General features: G+C 38.4%; 1 protein-coding gene across 7 annotated transcripts in view; it reads left to right on the forward strand.

The window, feature by feature from the left end:
- The window catches only part of MCTP2 (multiple C2 and transmembrane domain containing 2), a 259896-nt gene that overhangs the window by 170726 nt on the left and 74438 nt on the right, over positions 1-14732 (forward strand). For 6 of the 7 annotated variants that reach the window (XM_057544190.1, XM_007164994.2, XM_007164995.2 and 3 more), the window contains 3 exons: positions 2346-2447; positions 4607-4681; positions 6979-7098. In XM_057544190.1, coding sequence (XP_057400173.1) covers positions 2346-2447; positions 4607-4681; positions 6979-7098 — 297 coding nt within the window. Of the gene's footprint in view, positions 1-2345; positions 2448-4606; positions 4682-6978; positions 7099-9121; positions 9219-14732 lie in introns of those variants that run through there. The other variant, XM_007164996.2, reaches the window with a different exon arrangement.

A 14732-nucleotide genomic window follows, 5' to 3' on the forward strand; every position in this document is an offset into this window, starting at 1 on the left:
TAAATTGTGGTTTATTCAGATTTTGAATTTTACATAGCAGTTTAAAGAAATGAGGCTGATCTATATACTAATACAGACACATTATCAAGTCATATTGATACATACAGAATGAAATTGCAAAATATGTACAGTTTGAAACAAAAAATGTAAAATACTTTCTTCAAGGATATATTTATGAATATAAATTCTCAATAAAAATTTAGAAAGGATACATGCCAAATTCCTATCTAATTTCCTTCTCAGGGAAAGAATTGTGGTATTTATGGACATTCAAAGGGACTTTTTTATTTCCTATAATTTTTCAATCTTTTTACAAATTTTTAAACTTATAATTTATATATTTTAAAATAATATATGAAAGTGCCAAATATGAGTAGCCTTAATTATTTCTCTAGCTTTAAAAACTGCTTTAATGTCCTAGGTGGATTCTGTGCTTTGCTGACACAATTCTAGGACATTGAGAAAGAGGAAACGATCATTCACCCAAAAAAACAAAAAAACTTCTTTGACTATAAAATATGTCTTTTTATACTGATACCTCTTGTTCTTCTGTTGCCCTTCCTAACCCTTAAGAAATCATGGAAATTTTAAGATAACAGTACAATGATTATGGGTTGAGGCAAAACTAAACTGGACCAAAGTCAGCTTGGCAAATTGTCATGCTGTTTTTGTATTTATTTCTTTCAACTTTAACACCCACAATTTATTAAGTGAGACAGTGGATAAAAGAGGAAGCTCGGAATCCTGTTTGGATACCGTTTAGGAAGGAAGCAGGTCTTTATGGGGTACCCCCTTCCTCTTAGCCACTGGCCAGGAAAACCATCTTTCTGTTTAAAACCTATTCAATTTGAGAGAGGTGGGGTGACTTTGGGAAGGAAGGTGACCTCTCCCTTGTAAAGTGGAATGGCTCTGTTTCCCCCCATGACTTATTCAACTCATTTCCACCACTGTTTATAAGAACACTTGTGCTGAATGCTTGTAGTGACAGCAATAGTCATTTAAAATATGGCTCAGATTTCATGCCCTCAAATTTCCTATGTTATTTCAGATGTTTGATCATTACAATCCCAAATGGAGCTTTTGGTCAGCTCAAGTTTTGCTCTGCCCTGTTGGAGTTAAGAGATATGCTTCGAATAAGCCAGAAGTTTAAAAATGCATATACTACCACTGTGTATAATATAAGCATTGCTGCTATCAAATCTGAAAAGAAAATGCCTTAATGGGAGCCAAGTCATTTCCAAAATGACACAGGGGATTTTTTCTTAGATGCCTCACACACTGGGGGTCCACAGGTAGATTGGTATGTGGAATTGAGGTGACATGCTTGGCTGAGAGATGCTATCAGAGGAACTTGTTTATTTTATAGGTTTATCAGCACATTGCTCTTTTGAAATGTTTTTGGATTTTGACCTCAACTCTAGCTATGCTGATTTATTTAATTTGCATTGCACCTTGGCTGTGAAACACTGGTCATTTTTAGAAAACTGGTTCCTTTATTCATTTCTTTAAAATATTTCATAGTATTTGTATAAAATAATATTTTTCTAAAATAACATTTTATAAAATAATATTTTATAAGGCAATATTTTATAAAATATTGTATAAAATATTTTATAATATTTTTATAAAATAAAGTACTATATTATAAATAAATAAAAGATCTTATTTTATAACCTTTTTATTTTGGAATAATTCTAGGTTTACAGAAAAGTTGCAAAGTGATACAGAGTTCCCATCTATCCTTACCTAGTTTCCTCTAATGTTAACATCTTACATTGCCATGATGCATTTATCAAAACTAAGAAAAAAACTGACATTGTACATTGCTATTAACTAAACTCTGGTCTTTATTTGGATTTCACCAGTTTTTCCACTAATGTCCTTTTTCTGTTCCAGGATCCAACCCAGGGTACCACATTGCATTTTATCATCTAATCTTAGTCTACTGACTGTGGCAGTTTCCAAGTTTTTCCTTTTTCCCATGACCTTGGCAGTCTTGAGTAGTACTTGCCAGAAATTTTGTAGAATATTCATCATTTTTTAACAAATAAAAATGTTCAACCTCTGGGATTTTTGAATGAAAGCCCTGGTAGGCTTAGTAATAATTTGTACCACTAATTTTCCTTTCGTATATCAGTTTCAGCCTGGTGATTGTTACTTTATCTTCTTATCAGTTATAGCAGCACTCTAGAATTAAAAGTTGATTTATGATTTAATATTTACATAGTTTTAATATTTGCTTAATATTGGCTTCATCTGTGTATGCGTTCTGCATTTTCAATTTTGTCAGCTCGTTCAGTTTAAATCCCATAGAAAGTCTGTATTTTATCTATTGTTTATGACAGATTCGAGATGGACAGACAAACTGTTACGTGTTGAAGAATAAAGATTTAGAACAAGCTTTTAAAGGAGTTATTTACTTGGAGATGGACCTCATATATAATCCGGTAGGTCTAACTGGACAGATCTCCCAGCTTCTCTCTATGGAAAGTAAAAGATGACCAGCCTGGAGAGTTTCAAATCAATGTAAAATGTTTCAGAATTTTTGCAGCTACAAAGAAAATAGTGTTTTAAAACTGAGGCAAGAAAAATCAGTGCTGGACATTCTGGTATTAATCCTGTTGGGCCAGTAGAATTGATGGTGTGTAATTCTCAATATATGTCAAGGGAAAAAAAAAATAAGAGGAAAATTAGGTTCTTAGCTTTATTACCTTTAATCTTCTTCCAAGGCAACAGTTGGCTGTTGGACAGAGATATCTTCAAGCCTCTGACATGTTATTTAATTATTATAGTAGATGTTCTACTATCCAACACTATCAAGACAGGTAGTTACTCAATTGAAAACTACAGTTAAAGGAGGATTTTTTTTTAATGTATCAAACTTTTAGTTTAATATAAATAAAATACATAAATATACATTCACTTGCCAATTTTTAGGTGCGTGCCTAAAACCTTTTTTTAAATAGCATGGACATATTATTTTTAGTTCTACAGCATATTCCTTGCATAAATACACCCATAACATCTATGATTTCTAATTTCAGTTTCTTGAAAGTAGAGATATTCTTTAAAGACACTCACAGAACAATCTGAATGTGGAATTCCTCCAGATTATTTTTCCATAAAATCATCACCTCAATAGCAGTATCTTTTTAGTAACTGACTTTTCTCAAGGCTTTCTAGAGCAACTTCGATTTCAAGTCTTTTGATCTGTATTTCAATAATTTATATAATAATTAATTAAATATAGAATTATAGTAACGGGTAAAATTGGCATAAATAGGTTTGCGAATTAGCACAGTTGGTTCTAGATGGGAATACTATTCGACTGTCAGGAACAGAAATCCCTGAGCGTGCGCGGACATGGCTTACTTAGCTGTGAGCTTTCCTTGCCATGGTATCAGCAGTAGGTTCTAGAAAGGGAAGGGAGAGCACAGGATAATCCAGTTAGTGGGGTAAATGAATGTAGCATAATGGCGCTTTTACAGTAATTAGAAGAATGGCTGCCATTTATTGGCCATCTACAATGTGCCAGGCTCTGATATTATTTCCTTTCATCCCCACAATAAGCCTGGTCCCTAGCTATCATGAATGCCATCTTATGATGAGCAAATGGAATTAAACAGGGGAGCTGATTTGCTGATAAATGAGTGAGTCGGGATCCAGATCCAGATCTTTCTGACTCCTCAATTATCCCGATGCTACATTGCTGATTGTTTACTATCTTTAAGAGATTATTCATAAAATCAATGGCAGGGAAGTTTTATATTTTATTCCTGGAAATGTTGGAACTCTGGGCACAGCCTCCAGTATGGGGTCTGTTGTTACTTCCTCTTTTTCCCCATTTCTTAACCTTTCCCTTCAAGGAGATCATATGTGTGTGTTGCACACAGATCACCCTTCATCTCCTCTTTTCTTCTGGCAAACACTTGTATATAGACTATGCACACAGGTAAAACTTGAGTTTTAGGGGGAAAAACAGCCTTAAATGAAAAACTGTTAAGTAACGTTCTAGTTGTCCATCTGATGTAGAGGAGAAGGACTTGAATTTTGTTCTTTGAGGTTTTCCTCAGTTTAGTGATTTGGATAAACCATGAAATCTCTCTGACCCTCAGTTTATTCCCTAAAAGCTGGGCTAAAATGACTCATTTACTTATTTTTCTGGATCATTGAGAGGAAATGAGATTCTCTATGGAAAAGATGTTTTTATAAGCCGGAAACTGATTTTCACACGCAAGGTATTACTGGCAAAGAGAAGTTCAAAACTTTGATGTGAAAGGAAGTTTTACTTTTTTTAGAGACTTTGGTTTGAGGACTTCATGAGCCCAATCTCTGCAGTGGTTTAAAATATCTCTTTGATTTGCAACGTGGAAACAACACTCTGGAATCTCCAGTCTGACCTACCTGAGTGATGCTCATGAAATGAGATTCCGGAGACCCATGCAGAGCTCCGGGGACCCACCATGTCTCTGCCCACCCCCCAACCCCCTAACCCCGCGCCCTTAGGGTCAGAAGGTATTGGTTTCCAGAGCTTCTCAGTCATTAGAAAAAGAAGAGAGTGAAGTCTGTCTCAATGCTGCCCCTTTTAACACTGCTGTCTTTCTAGATCAAAGCAAGTATTCGGACCTTTACTCCCAGAGAAAAGCGCTTTGCTGAAGATAGCCGCAAGCTGTCCAAAAAGGTAGGTCAGTGCAATAAACTGGCTTGTTGGTACAGGCAGCACCCAGCACCCGGAGTACTTACTCGTCATGACTTGGTTGCATCTCGCCCTCCTTCTCTGTTTTCCTCTCTCCCTCCTCCCTCTCCCTGCTTGTCTCCCCATCTCTCCACTCCTTCCTCCATCTCCCCTTCTCTCCTTAGACAAGGACTTCAGCTGGGCTCAGTAAGAAGGGAAAGACTCAGAACATATCTATTGGATGCTGCAGAGGGTGTCAGCCCTCCATTCATCCCCTGAACCATTTTGTAAACAAAAGTTCTGAGCGTCAAGCCATAAACCTTCGCTTGAATTTACTTGCCCCTCGTACCCTCCTTAAATCACAGCCACTTTAGTCTCCATCTTTCAACATTTCAGGGAGGCATTCTGCCAGTGGAGTCCATCATGGAATTAACCCAGTTGATCTTTCGAGATGTGCAGCCTCAGATTCACCGATAGCTGCTCCTACCACTTTTTTTTGCCTAAATTTGGATTGTGTTGGCATTTTACCTCCTATTGAGTTAACTCTCACTCCCTCTGCCTGTTGCCCTTAATTCCTCTCTCATCAGTTCAACAAAAAGTGAAGATCAGGGCCAAGTAGAGGAAGTTTCACATTTTTTTTTTTTTTTTAACATGACCTTTACAGTTCTTTGCAGAGCCCCTCCCTGTCCTATTCAGACACAGTTCAGGATTTCACTCTGTACTTACGGCCCCTCTTCAGTTGTGTAGCAAAGAACAAAGTGTCCCCTTTTAAAAGTGTTTATTACTTCCACCACTTCCTGTGGGGTGAGCAGCTGTGGATTACATAAAGCAAGTTAAATATAAAGGCATCTTATCATCCTTTGGTTTCCCATGAACTTCTGGACACACTCGGGAAAGGCCTTAACCCTCTTCTGAAGGGAGCATCCAAATGTTTTGTTTTGGTCTGCCGTAACATTGAGTGTAATATTTATTTTGTGTAATCTGAGTAAATGGCTTTATTATTGTTGTTATTATTGCCTTTTGCTCTGTTTACTTGAAAGTTAAAACCTGAGTTGAGGTAGGTGGCATAGCTGCTTTGCAAACAAATTGAAATGAATCTGCCTACAACTGGGAGAAAAGACATTTCCTTTGCCAAACAGGACCTCCGCATTGGGTGGCTTTGGGCTCTGAGAGCACCGGGGGGTTTTGGGGCTGAGACCCTGGGGTATGTTAGGTTTCTCCCCAAGTTCCTCTCACCACTAAGCGTCCCCAGATTTTTATAAAGTTGAAACTTGTGCTCATGACACAAATACTTAAAATCACTTAGTATGTGCCAGGCACTCTTCTAAGCCCTTTAATTCTCTCCACAACCTACAAGGTTAGCACTCCCATCAACCCCATTGAGTAAGAGAGAGGTTAAGAAACTGGCCCAAGGTCACACAGCAAAGAGGTAGGAGAGCTGGATTTCCTTTCCAGAACTTTACTTTCCTATAGAATAGACTTTTTCTTTTGGACTAGATGAGCTAGAATACATGTACATTTCTACTGTAAGTCTACCCATTTCCTTCCAAACTAAACAACATAGACCCTCATTCCATTCTGTCTGTCTCTCTCAAACACACACACACATATCACATGCCTGACTGCTGTTTGTTTTTTTTTTGACTGCGTTTGGGCTTTGTTGCTGTGTGCGGGCTTTCTCTAGTCGAGGCGAGCGGGGGCTACTCCTTGTTGCGGAGCGCGGGCTTCTCACTGGTGGCTTCTCTTGTCGCGGAGCACGGGCTCTAGGTGTGCGGGCTTCAGTAGTTGCAGCACGTGGGCTCAGTAGTTGTGGCATGTGGGCTCTAGGACGCTCAGGCTTTAGTAGTTGTGGCACGTGGGCTCAGTAGTTGTGGCTCGCAGACCCTAGAGCACAGGCTCAGTAGTTGTGGTGCATGGGCTTAGTTGCTCCACGGCATGGGGGATCTTCCCAGACCAGGGATCGAACCCATGTTCCCTGCATTGGCAGGAGGATTCTTAACCACTGCGCCATCAGGGAAGTCCCCTGACTGCTGTATTTTTTACCAGCTCAGTTTTGTGCTGAACATTATTGAAACAGCCTATTCTCCTTCAAAGGAGCTATAAAATGCATTGGATTTTCTTTTCCTCCCAGGATGATCATAGTTTAAAAATGAACTTTAGAAAAAGTATTAGGACTCTTCATTTTTGCTGTTTTATTCATTGGCAGTTATACAGAATCTAATTTAAATGACCAAGTTGTCTGATCTAAAGAGGATATTTGGAATGTTTAAACCTAGTTCCCTGTTTTCCATTTTTTTAATCAGATCTTATCAAGAGATGTAGACCGAGTGAAAAGACTCACCATGACAGTCTGGAATACAATACAGTTCCTTAAAAGCTGCTTCCAATGGGAATCCACATTGAGAAGTACAGTAGCATTCGTGGTAAGCTTCCTTTTTTATGTTCAGCTTATTTGCTTCTGAGTCCCAAGTCCGAATGCAGTTGGGTTTTATTTTACTTACGTGAAGCAGAATGAGGTACATTCAACGTAGGTGAAGTTTACACTGGGAAGGAAACTTTAAAGAAAAGGATAGCCATTCATCTTTCTAAAATATATTGTGACATAGGAGATTAATGTAGGAGGTGTCTTTCCAAGACCATACTTGTCAGATTTACCCTTGGAAATCCCTTAAATTACCCAAATCATACTTATATACTATCTCTTGATAAGGTAAAGAGTGCCAGTGTTCTATGCATTTTTAAATGTTTCTGTGGTGCTTTTGATAAACCATTTGTATAGTCCCCACAATGTGTTTGTCTCCTTCTGTACCCATGAGGCCCAGTGTTTTCTGAAAAATGGCAGTTGAAAAATCACATGACTAAATGAAGACTAAATTGCTCTAATTTATGTTTTAAGTAAATCATTGGCAAACTTTGGTATAAAAAACATGTATTCAGATCAAACCTCTTGAGACGTAACTGATTACTACACATTACACGTTGACCCAACACCACAAAGGAGAACCACTGTCTGTGAAATACATTCTTATAATAATAGTTGGCCTTTCCTTATGCGCATAATAAAATCACGGAATCTCAGAACTTCATGAGATCTTAAAACCACCTAGGTCAACCACTGAGAGTCCAAGGATCTTGTAAGGACTTGAAAGTGAGCATAATGTCCTCACTTTACATCTGTGGGCATCCTCCCTCATCTGTAAAGGCACTTGTCATTGATCAGATTGGTAGCGTCAGGCATGGGAGGAGAAACCAATTTGCTCGACTGCTAATCTTGTGCCTTCTGTATTATGCCATTAACTCCTGCACTGTGCAAAGATCACAGTAGGACCTCATACGATGTGTGAGTGGTTGAGTCATGATCACGGCTCTTTTGTCTCCTGTTTTCTATCATCCATGCTCTCTCTTACCCACCAGGCTTATCAACATTAAAAAAAAAAAAAAAAAATCAGTCCCAGAGGTCAGTGGGTTCGAGGTCACTCCCACCTTTATTATGCAAGCTGTATTCTGGCTCCATAAGAGGCTTTTTCTTAGCCATTTTAGCACATTGTTTTAGCTTTAGTTAATGTTAGTTTTTCATTGGTTCAGGAGGTAGAAGGCCTGTGATGGCTGCAGCCTTGGCCTTTAATATACTTTTTCTTTGTTTTAAAGTTGCTAGAACAATTGGGCTTGATAACAGCATTAAGAAGGATTTTATTAATCCCTATCTGCCTTTGACTTGGCATTGATTCATCCACTTCCCTTTCTCACATTCTCCTCAGCTGGGGTCTTCGTGTGTTGGGTTCCTCTTCAGCCTCCCTGCCTCTGTTTCCCACCTGAATCCTCTCTACAAACTTGCCAGGGAATGTTCTTTGTGATTCTGGGCAAAAGAAGCGAGTCAACATGATTGGTGGCTTCTTCCAGTCAGCACCCCGGCCAGTCCCTTGGAGGAAGAGGGATTTCCTCTTGCTTGAGCTTAGTTTCTGGCACTGAGATTTTTAGAAAAACAGAGATCTGTTGCACTGGATTATGTAGGGGGATGACAGAAATGATTAATGGGCTGTCAGCCTGATCTGAAGAAAGATTACAACAAATGAATAGAAATAAGTTGTTTCATAGAGGGGGCTTCTAAACGGGAAGGGAGCCTTGGCATTGGGGCCACTTCTGCATGGCCTGGGACCTGAGTGGACCCTCCTTGCTGACACCACACCGCACAGCCCTCTGCCAGGCTGGCTGCCAGAGGCAGGCCAGCACATCCTCCTTTAAAATCCCTAAGGCTCAAGGAACGAAAGATAGAGGAGTGCTCTTCTTGCTGGTTTGCCAAAATGTGATTTTGCAAGGGTACCTGAATTTATGAGATGGTGGGAGGCCCCACTGCAGGTGTGGATGGGGGACATTTTCCATTGGACATCATTGGAAAATGCAGAGTCAATTACGAGTGATATGTGCATCCGTTCTCTCTCTCTCTAGGTTGTCCTGAAGGTACTGAAATAAAGACAGCTTCACTCAGATACACTTAGTTTTCTGTTTTCATTTGAAACTCTACTTTTGAATGTTTATCTCACATTTACTTTGACCAGCCATGGTGGATCTCAGAGATACTGCAGATGTAGAGACGTAGGTATCTCCCCTCCCTAAGCTGATGATGTGTAATTTCATTAGAGAATGTTTTTGTTGCTACCATCATGATGGTCACTCCAAAACTATTTCTGCTCTTAAAGCGAGAACATATAAAGAAAGTACATTATTAGGATAAAATAAAAAATGCATTGTAGCCTCCCTTATTTTCTTTAATAAGATCATGGGTAGCCAAGCCTTCATATTTTTCAGAAAACATTTTGCTTTCATGGCTCTTGCTTACAGACTTAACGCTAGCTGTTTGTGGAGTGCTGATGGGTGATTCCAGGCCTGTGGGCTGCCACTGGCTGTGTGCCTGACTCTGTAGGACTCTGTTCAGGGTTGTCTTTCTGCACAGTGTTGGATCCTCGGGTGACCTGGGCCAGAGAGGGAGGTATGGGGAGACTGTGATGCTGAAGCCTGGCTTCGCTCCCTCACTCCACTACTGAGAACACCGTGTTTGTCTTTGGTGGTACAGTACACACTGATGTTCTCCTATGATCTGCTGAGGACAGAATGCTGCTCCTGGTCTTTATTCATCCATGTGGTACTTTGTTCATGCTTCGTCCACTTGCCTTGGCATTACAGGGGCAGAGCAATTTCATGCTGGTCTGAAGCAAGGTCTTAAGCCAAGAATTTATTAAACAATAGGACTGCATGTGAAGGCCTTTCTCTATTAGAAATTAGGATAAGTGCTCTTTGAGGGTTCACTGCACAGGTGTGAAAAGAACCGTCTTGGCTAAACCCATCTCCATTGGGGCTTTTCCTTTACCTAGAGGTACAGCACCACAAGCTAAGGGCAGAAACATAGGAATTTTTCACTTCTGTTTTGTCAGGTAACATGAAATTGCCTTACTAACATCATGTTCATGTTTCTATTTTCAGTTGATACAAAGCAGGAATGTTATAAGATCATGTTTAGTATTTTATGGTTGTTAACCTTAAGACTTTATGAAAGCAAAACGTACATTTTCTAAGGGATCCTGTGGATGTATGTATGAATGTATCGTATCTTGTTGAAAGCAGGAGTTAAAGGAAAGCAACCTGTTAAGATCTAGGTCCTGTGGTGTCCAGTCAGAAGTGGATGAACAAACATGAGAAAACTTATCTTGTTAGACTGTCTAAGCATTAACCTCCCCCACTAGGGGATTAATCCCCTCTCCACTTAACGTGGGTGGTTGTTCTCCCAATACTAAGAGAAGAAAGTTATCTTCAATTTCCTGACACCTGCCACGTGACTGTTGCTGTATACTGTTTAATTCATTGTTATTGTAAGAAATTAAAAGTGGACTATCTTTCTTTAATTTTTATTGAAGTATAGTTGATTTACAATGTTGTATTAGTTTCAGGTGTACAACAAAGTGATTCAGTTATACATATATATATGTCTATTCTTTTTCAGATTCTTTTCTATTATAGGTTATTACAAGGTATTGAATATAGTTCCCTGTGCTATACAGTAGGTCACTGAATGTGGACCTTTTTAGAGCGGTCAGATTCCAAATCATACTTCTATAGGCTTAATTTTTTGTTAGGATAATTACGGGAAACCGTGCTCATTACCTCTTTTTTTTTTTAACATCTTTATTGGAGTATAATTGCTTTACATGGTGTGTTAGTTTCTGCTGTATAACAAAGTGAATCAGCTATACATATACATATATCCCCATATCTCTTCCCTCTTGCGTCTCCCTCCCACCCAGCCTCCCTATCCCACCCCTCTAGGTGGTCACAAAGCACGGAGCTGATCTCCCTGTGCTATGCGGCTGCTTCCCACTAGCTATCTATTTTACATTTGGTAGTGTATATATGTCCATGCCACTCTCTCACTTCGTCCCAGCTTACCCTCCCCCCTCCCCGTGTCATTACCTCTTTTGAGTCTTTCTCCTTCCTCTAAGTTTTCTAGATTTTTTTTTTAATGTGTTTTCTGAGCTTTACTTGCTTTAAGCTAAAGATAATTGTTTTTCACTCAAAAGTTCACATTCTCAGTTTTTCCAATTGAAAGATAAATTAATATAAGATGTCAACTTATGGACAGAGGCCTATAACTAAAACATCATGCCTAGAAGAAGCACATCTGTATATTTCCCTATGAATGGATTTGTAAATATATATGGTATTTTGTATACATGCCCATGGTCATTCCCAGTCACAGGCTTTGAACTCCTAGGGATAATTAATGGCTTGTGTTGTTTCAGTGATTACTATCTGTCAGGTACTGTCCTAAAGCATGTTATAAGTGTTAATTCATTTAGTTCTCATAACAACCTGCTGATGTAGATGCCAGTATCAGTATTTCCTTCTTTTTACAGATAAGAAAAATAAGCCCATAGAAGTTAAGTAAAGGTTAAATAAAGTGTCAGAGCTCATATGCTTTTAAGAGACAGAGCTGAGATTTAAACCCAGACCATCAGGATTTAGAGTCCATGCATGTAAACATTGGGCTACACTGCCTGTCATTGATGCCCAGGATGCAGTGATCACGATCCTTGTATTTAGATCGATATAATGGCTCTAGGGACAACCATATGAGTCATTTCAGATATGTATAATATCTAGATGTTATAAATGGAAGTTAAGCCTATTCCAAGATGCTTTGGGAGAAAGAAATCCTTATTATACGGGTAAGAATAATTCTCAGACATAGTCATTATATTCACAAGAGATGGAGTAAAATTAAAGAAGTGAAAGGTAGAAATGTCTCTGGCATCTTTGGGGAACAGCCCAGACCGTGGGAATCACATGCTTATGACCTCCGTGGAATTCAGCTTGATGGTCTGGAAAACCTCAGTGCTTGGTTCTAGGCTAAGCCCCAAATTGAGGTCTGAGTTATCTTTTCTCGCTTTTGGAGGAAGCTCTTAGATGATGTAGAAGGGCTTTCAAGGGGAGAGTGAAGAGTGAAAACAACTGAAGGAAGGAGCCATGGAAGGAATCTGTAGTTTTCAGATCTTCTTCAAGAATTCCAAGTTGTTCAGAATAAGGGCTAGTAGTAGAGATGAGTAACTATCTACATTAGTAAATTACTACAAAATATCTTAAAACAGTGACTTTCAGAGAAATTGGCTCATATTTCTACTGTGGGAAGGGTGCTGTATTGTACAATGTATTCCCATGTCTAGTGCAAATACATTATTTGATGATAGTTAAGAGGAATTGAGTTTGTTTTCAAAAGATAATTTTGCATTGTGGTATTTGTATTGTAGAAACAATCATCTGTATGAGTTTTTTTGATTTGTTTTTCTCTTGGGTAATTGTACTTTATATACAAGCCCCAAATGTCGTCTATAAAAAGACCTAAGGTTATATTATGGCATAAGTGCATTAATTTTTTCATATGACAGAAAACATTTACTTGACAATTGGCATCATCAGAAAATTATTTTAAATAGCAAAGGTCTCCCAATGCGGTAAAAAAGGATTGCATTTACGTAGTTTGGTTTTCCACCACTCTTTCAGGCCCTCGCCTCTTGCGTTGAGGGAGAGGAGTCTGTGGGGGCATTGATGGATTCCTTATTTATTAAAATTTTACTTGGACCTTTGATGTTAAAAAGCAATCTAAGTCTACCATATATCAATGGGTATTTTCATAAAGCTATGCTTTTAACATCTGTGACTTTTTTTTCCTGCATTTTTTGATTGTAAGAAAATGAAGAATTAATTCTTCAGAGTTGACAGGGCCTGCAATATGATACATAATTTAAAGCATCAATCAACTGTCCCGCTCCCCAATAAGGTTAAAATACAATTCTCCACTTTCTTAGTGATAGCCCCTATTTAACATATATAGAATTCTTAGCTTTTAGAGATCCTAGAATTTTGAGAAGTGTGAAATGATTTCACATTGAACTTAAAAACAATAGCAACTGTAACAGAACGAACCCTTCCATCACACACATGTGTGCGTACGCGCACTCACACACAAAACACTGAGAAGCAGAGGGCATTTGGGAAGCAAAAAGTTTCGCTGCTGAAAGTTTTCTGAGAACGCTTTGATAAAAATTTCATGAGACCTTGCGGAGTGTCCCTGTTTATAATCCCTTCTGTGGCCCACAGGGCATTCAGATTGAACTTACTTTGGTACAAATGACAATTACACTGGACGTTTTGTTTTCAGATTGGATGATGAAAATAGTGCTGGTCAGTTGTCTTTTTGTTGCTTTAGATATTTATGTGTTAACTGGGTCTAAAAGATTTTTCTTTTTTTTTTAAAAAATTCTATCACCAGTTTATTCACAACTAGATGCACTGCATTTGATTCAACTTTTGGTGGCTGTTTCCACACCCACCAGAAGTCACAATCGGATGTGCACAGCACGCATCACTGCCTGTTTGGTGGGTGTTTGTGCAGTTGCTGCTCAAAGATTAACAGTAAAACTGAAAAAAAATCCGCAGTTACAATCACCATTTTGTCTGGAGAAAATTTTTTAGGCATCTTAAATGTTACGTATATATACTTACATGCAAAAATGTATAAATATATTACATTAAATGCTTAAAATATTTGCCAGTTTATTATTTGTTTTATTTAACATTTGTACGATGATTTCCCAAATCTTCCTTTTTGCAGAGGACTACCTAACATACTTTTAAAAATACCTTAAAGGTCTTTTTCAGTATTTTTTTCCATAAGAACAATCCATTATTGCACATTGTGATTATAATTTTTTACAACATAATTGCACCTTCTATTGACAACTTCTCAGGCATTAACTAATTATGCCATTTAATAAAATTACAGTAATTGCATTAAAAGATTATCTATTGAAAATTTAAAAGGACACTCTTAGATATTTTAGTATATTTCATGTTTACATTTTCAACTTTATAATTGAATTGCATTTCCAGGCAGAATCCTAGCTATACTGAATGAAATCAGCTGGTATTTTGGAGCATCCCAATTTTGAATAGTAAGCATTAGGTCTTCATTTTTTAAAATCCCAGAATAGCATATGTTGTCAGTCTTCACACGACCCAGATGGGTAATAAGTGAATGGTTCTGATAGGTCCAGGCCCTGTATGGGGACTCTCTGTCTCTACTTGCTGCCTTTCCTAAGCTTTCTATTGGGATGTACTTGCAAGTACACATTTTTCTGCCTTCTGTGAATTTTCTGGTTAGGAGCCGTTGTCCTTTACAGATTCCAGAGAACTCAGTCTAGTTCACTCTGCTGTCCAGAGATACCCTACTGTTAATTTGAACTTGATCCTGAATTTAGGAACTTAAATCTTAGATGAAGAAAAGACTTCAGTGATCATGTCCCTCCTTGACCAAACCAGTGCTTCACTGCCTCCTTCAAGCTTGCCCCTCTTCCTTCCTCCCTCCTTCCCTCCCTTTCCACAATCATTGTCCAGTGTCTCATACACTGCTAGATATTGAGATACAGAGATGAAATGATCATAGTAAGTCATCCGACCATCTGTCTTCCTCCCCTCTTTTCTTCTCTTCCCCCCTTCATCTCTCCCTCTC

Source organism: Balaenoptera acutorostrata, chromosome 3 (assembly GCF_949987535.1).
Source record: "Balaenoptera acutorostrata chromosome 3, mBalAcu1.1, whole genome shotgun sequence".
Classification (NCBI taxonomy): Eukaryota; Metazoa; Chordata; class Mammalia; order Artiodactyla; family Balaenopteridae; genus Balaenoptera; species Balaenoptera acutorostrata.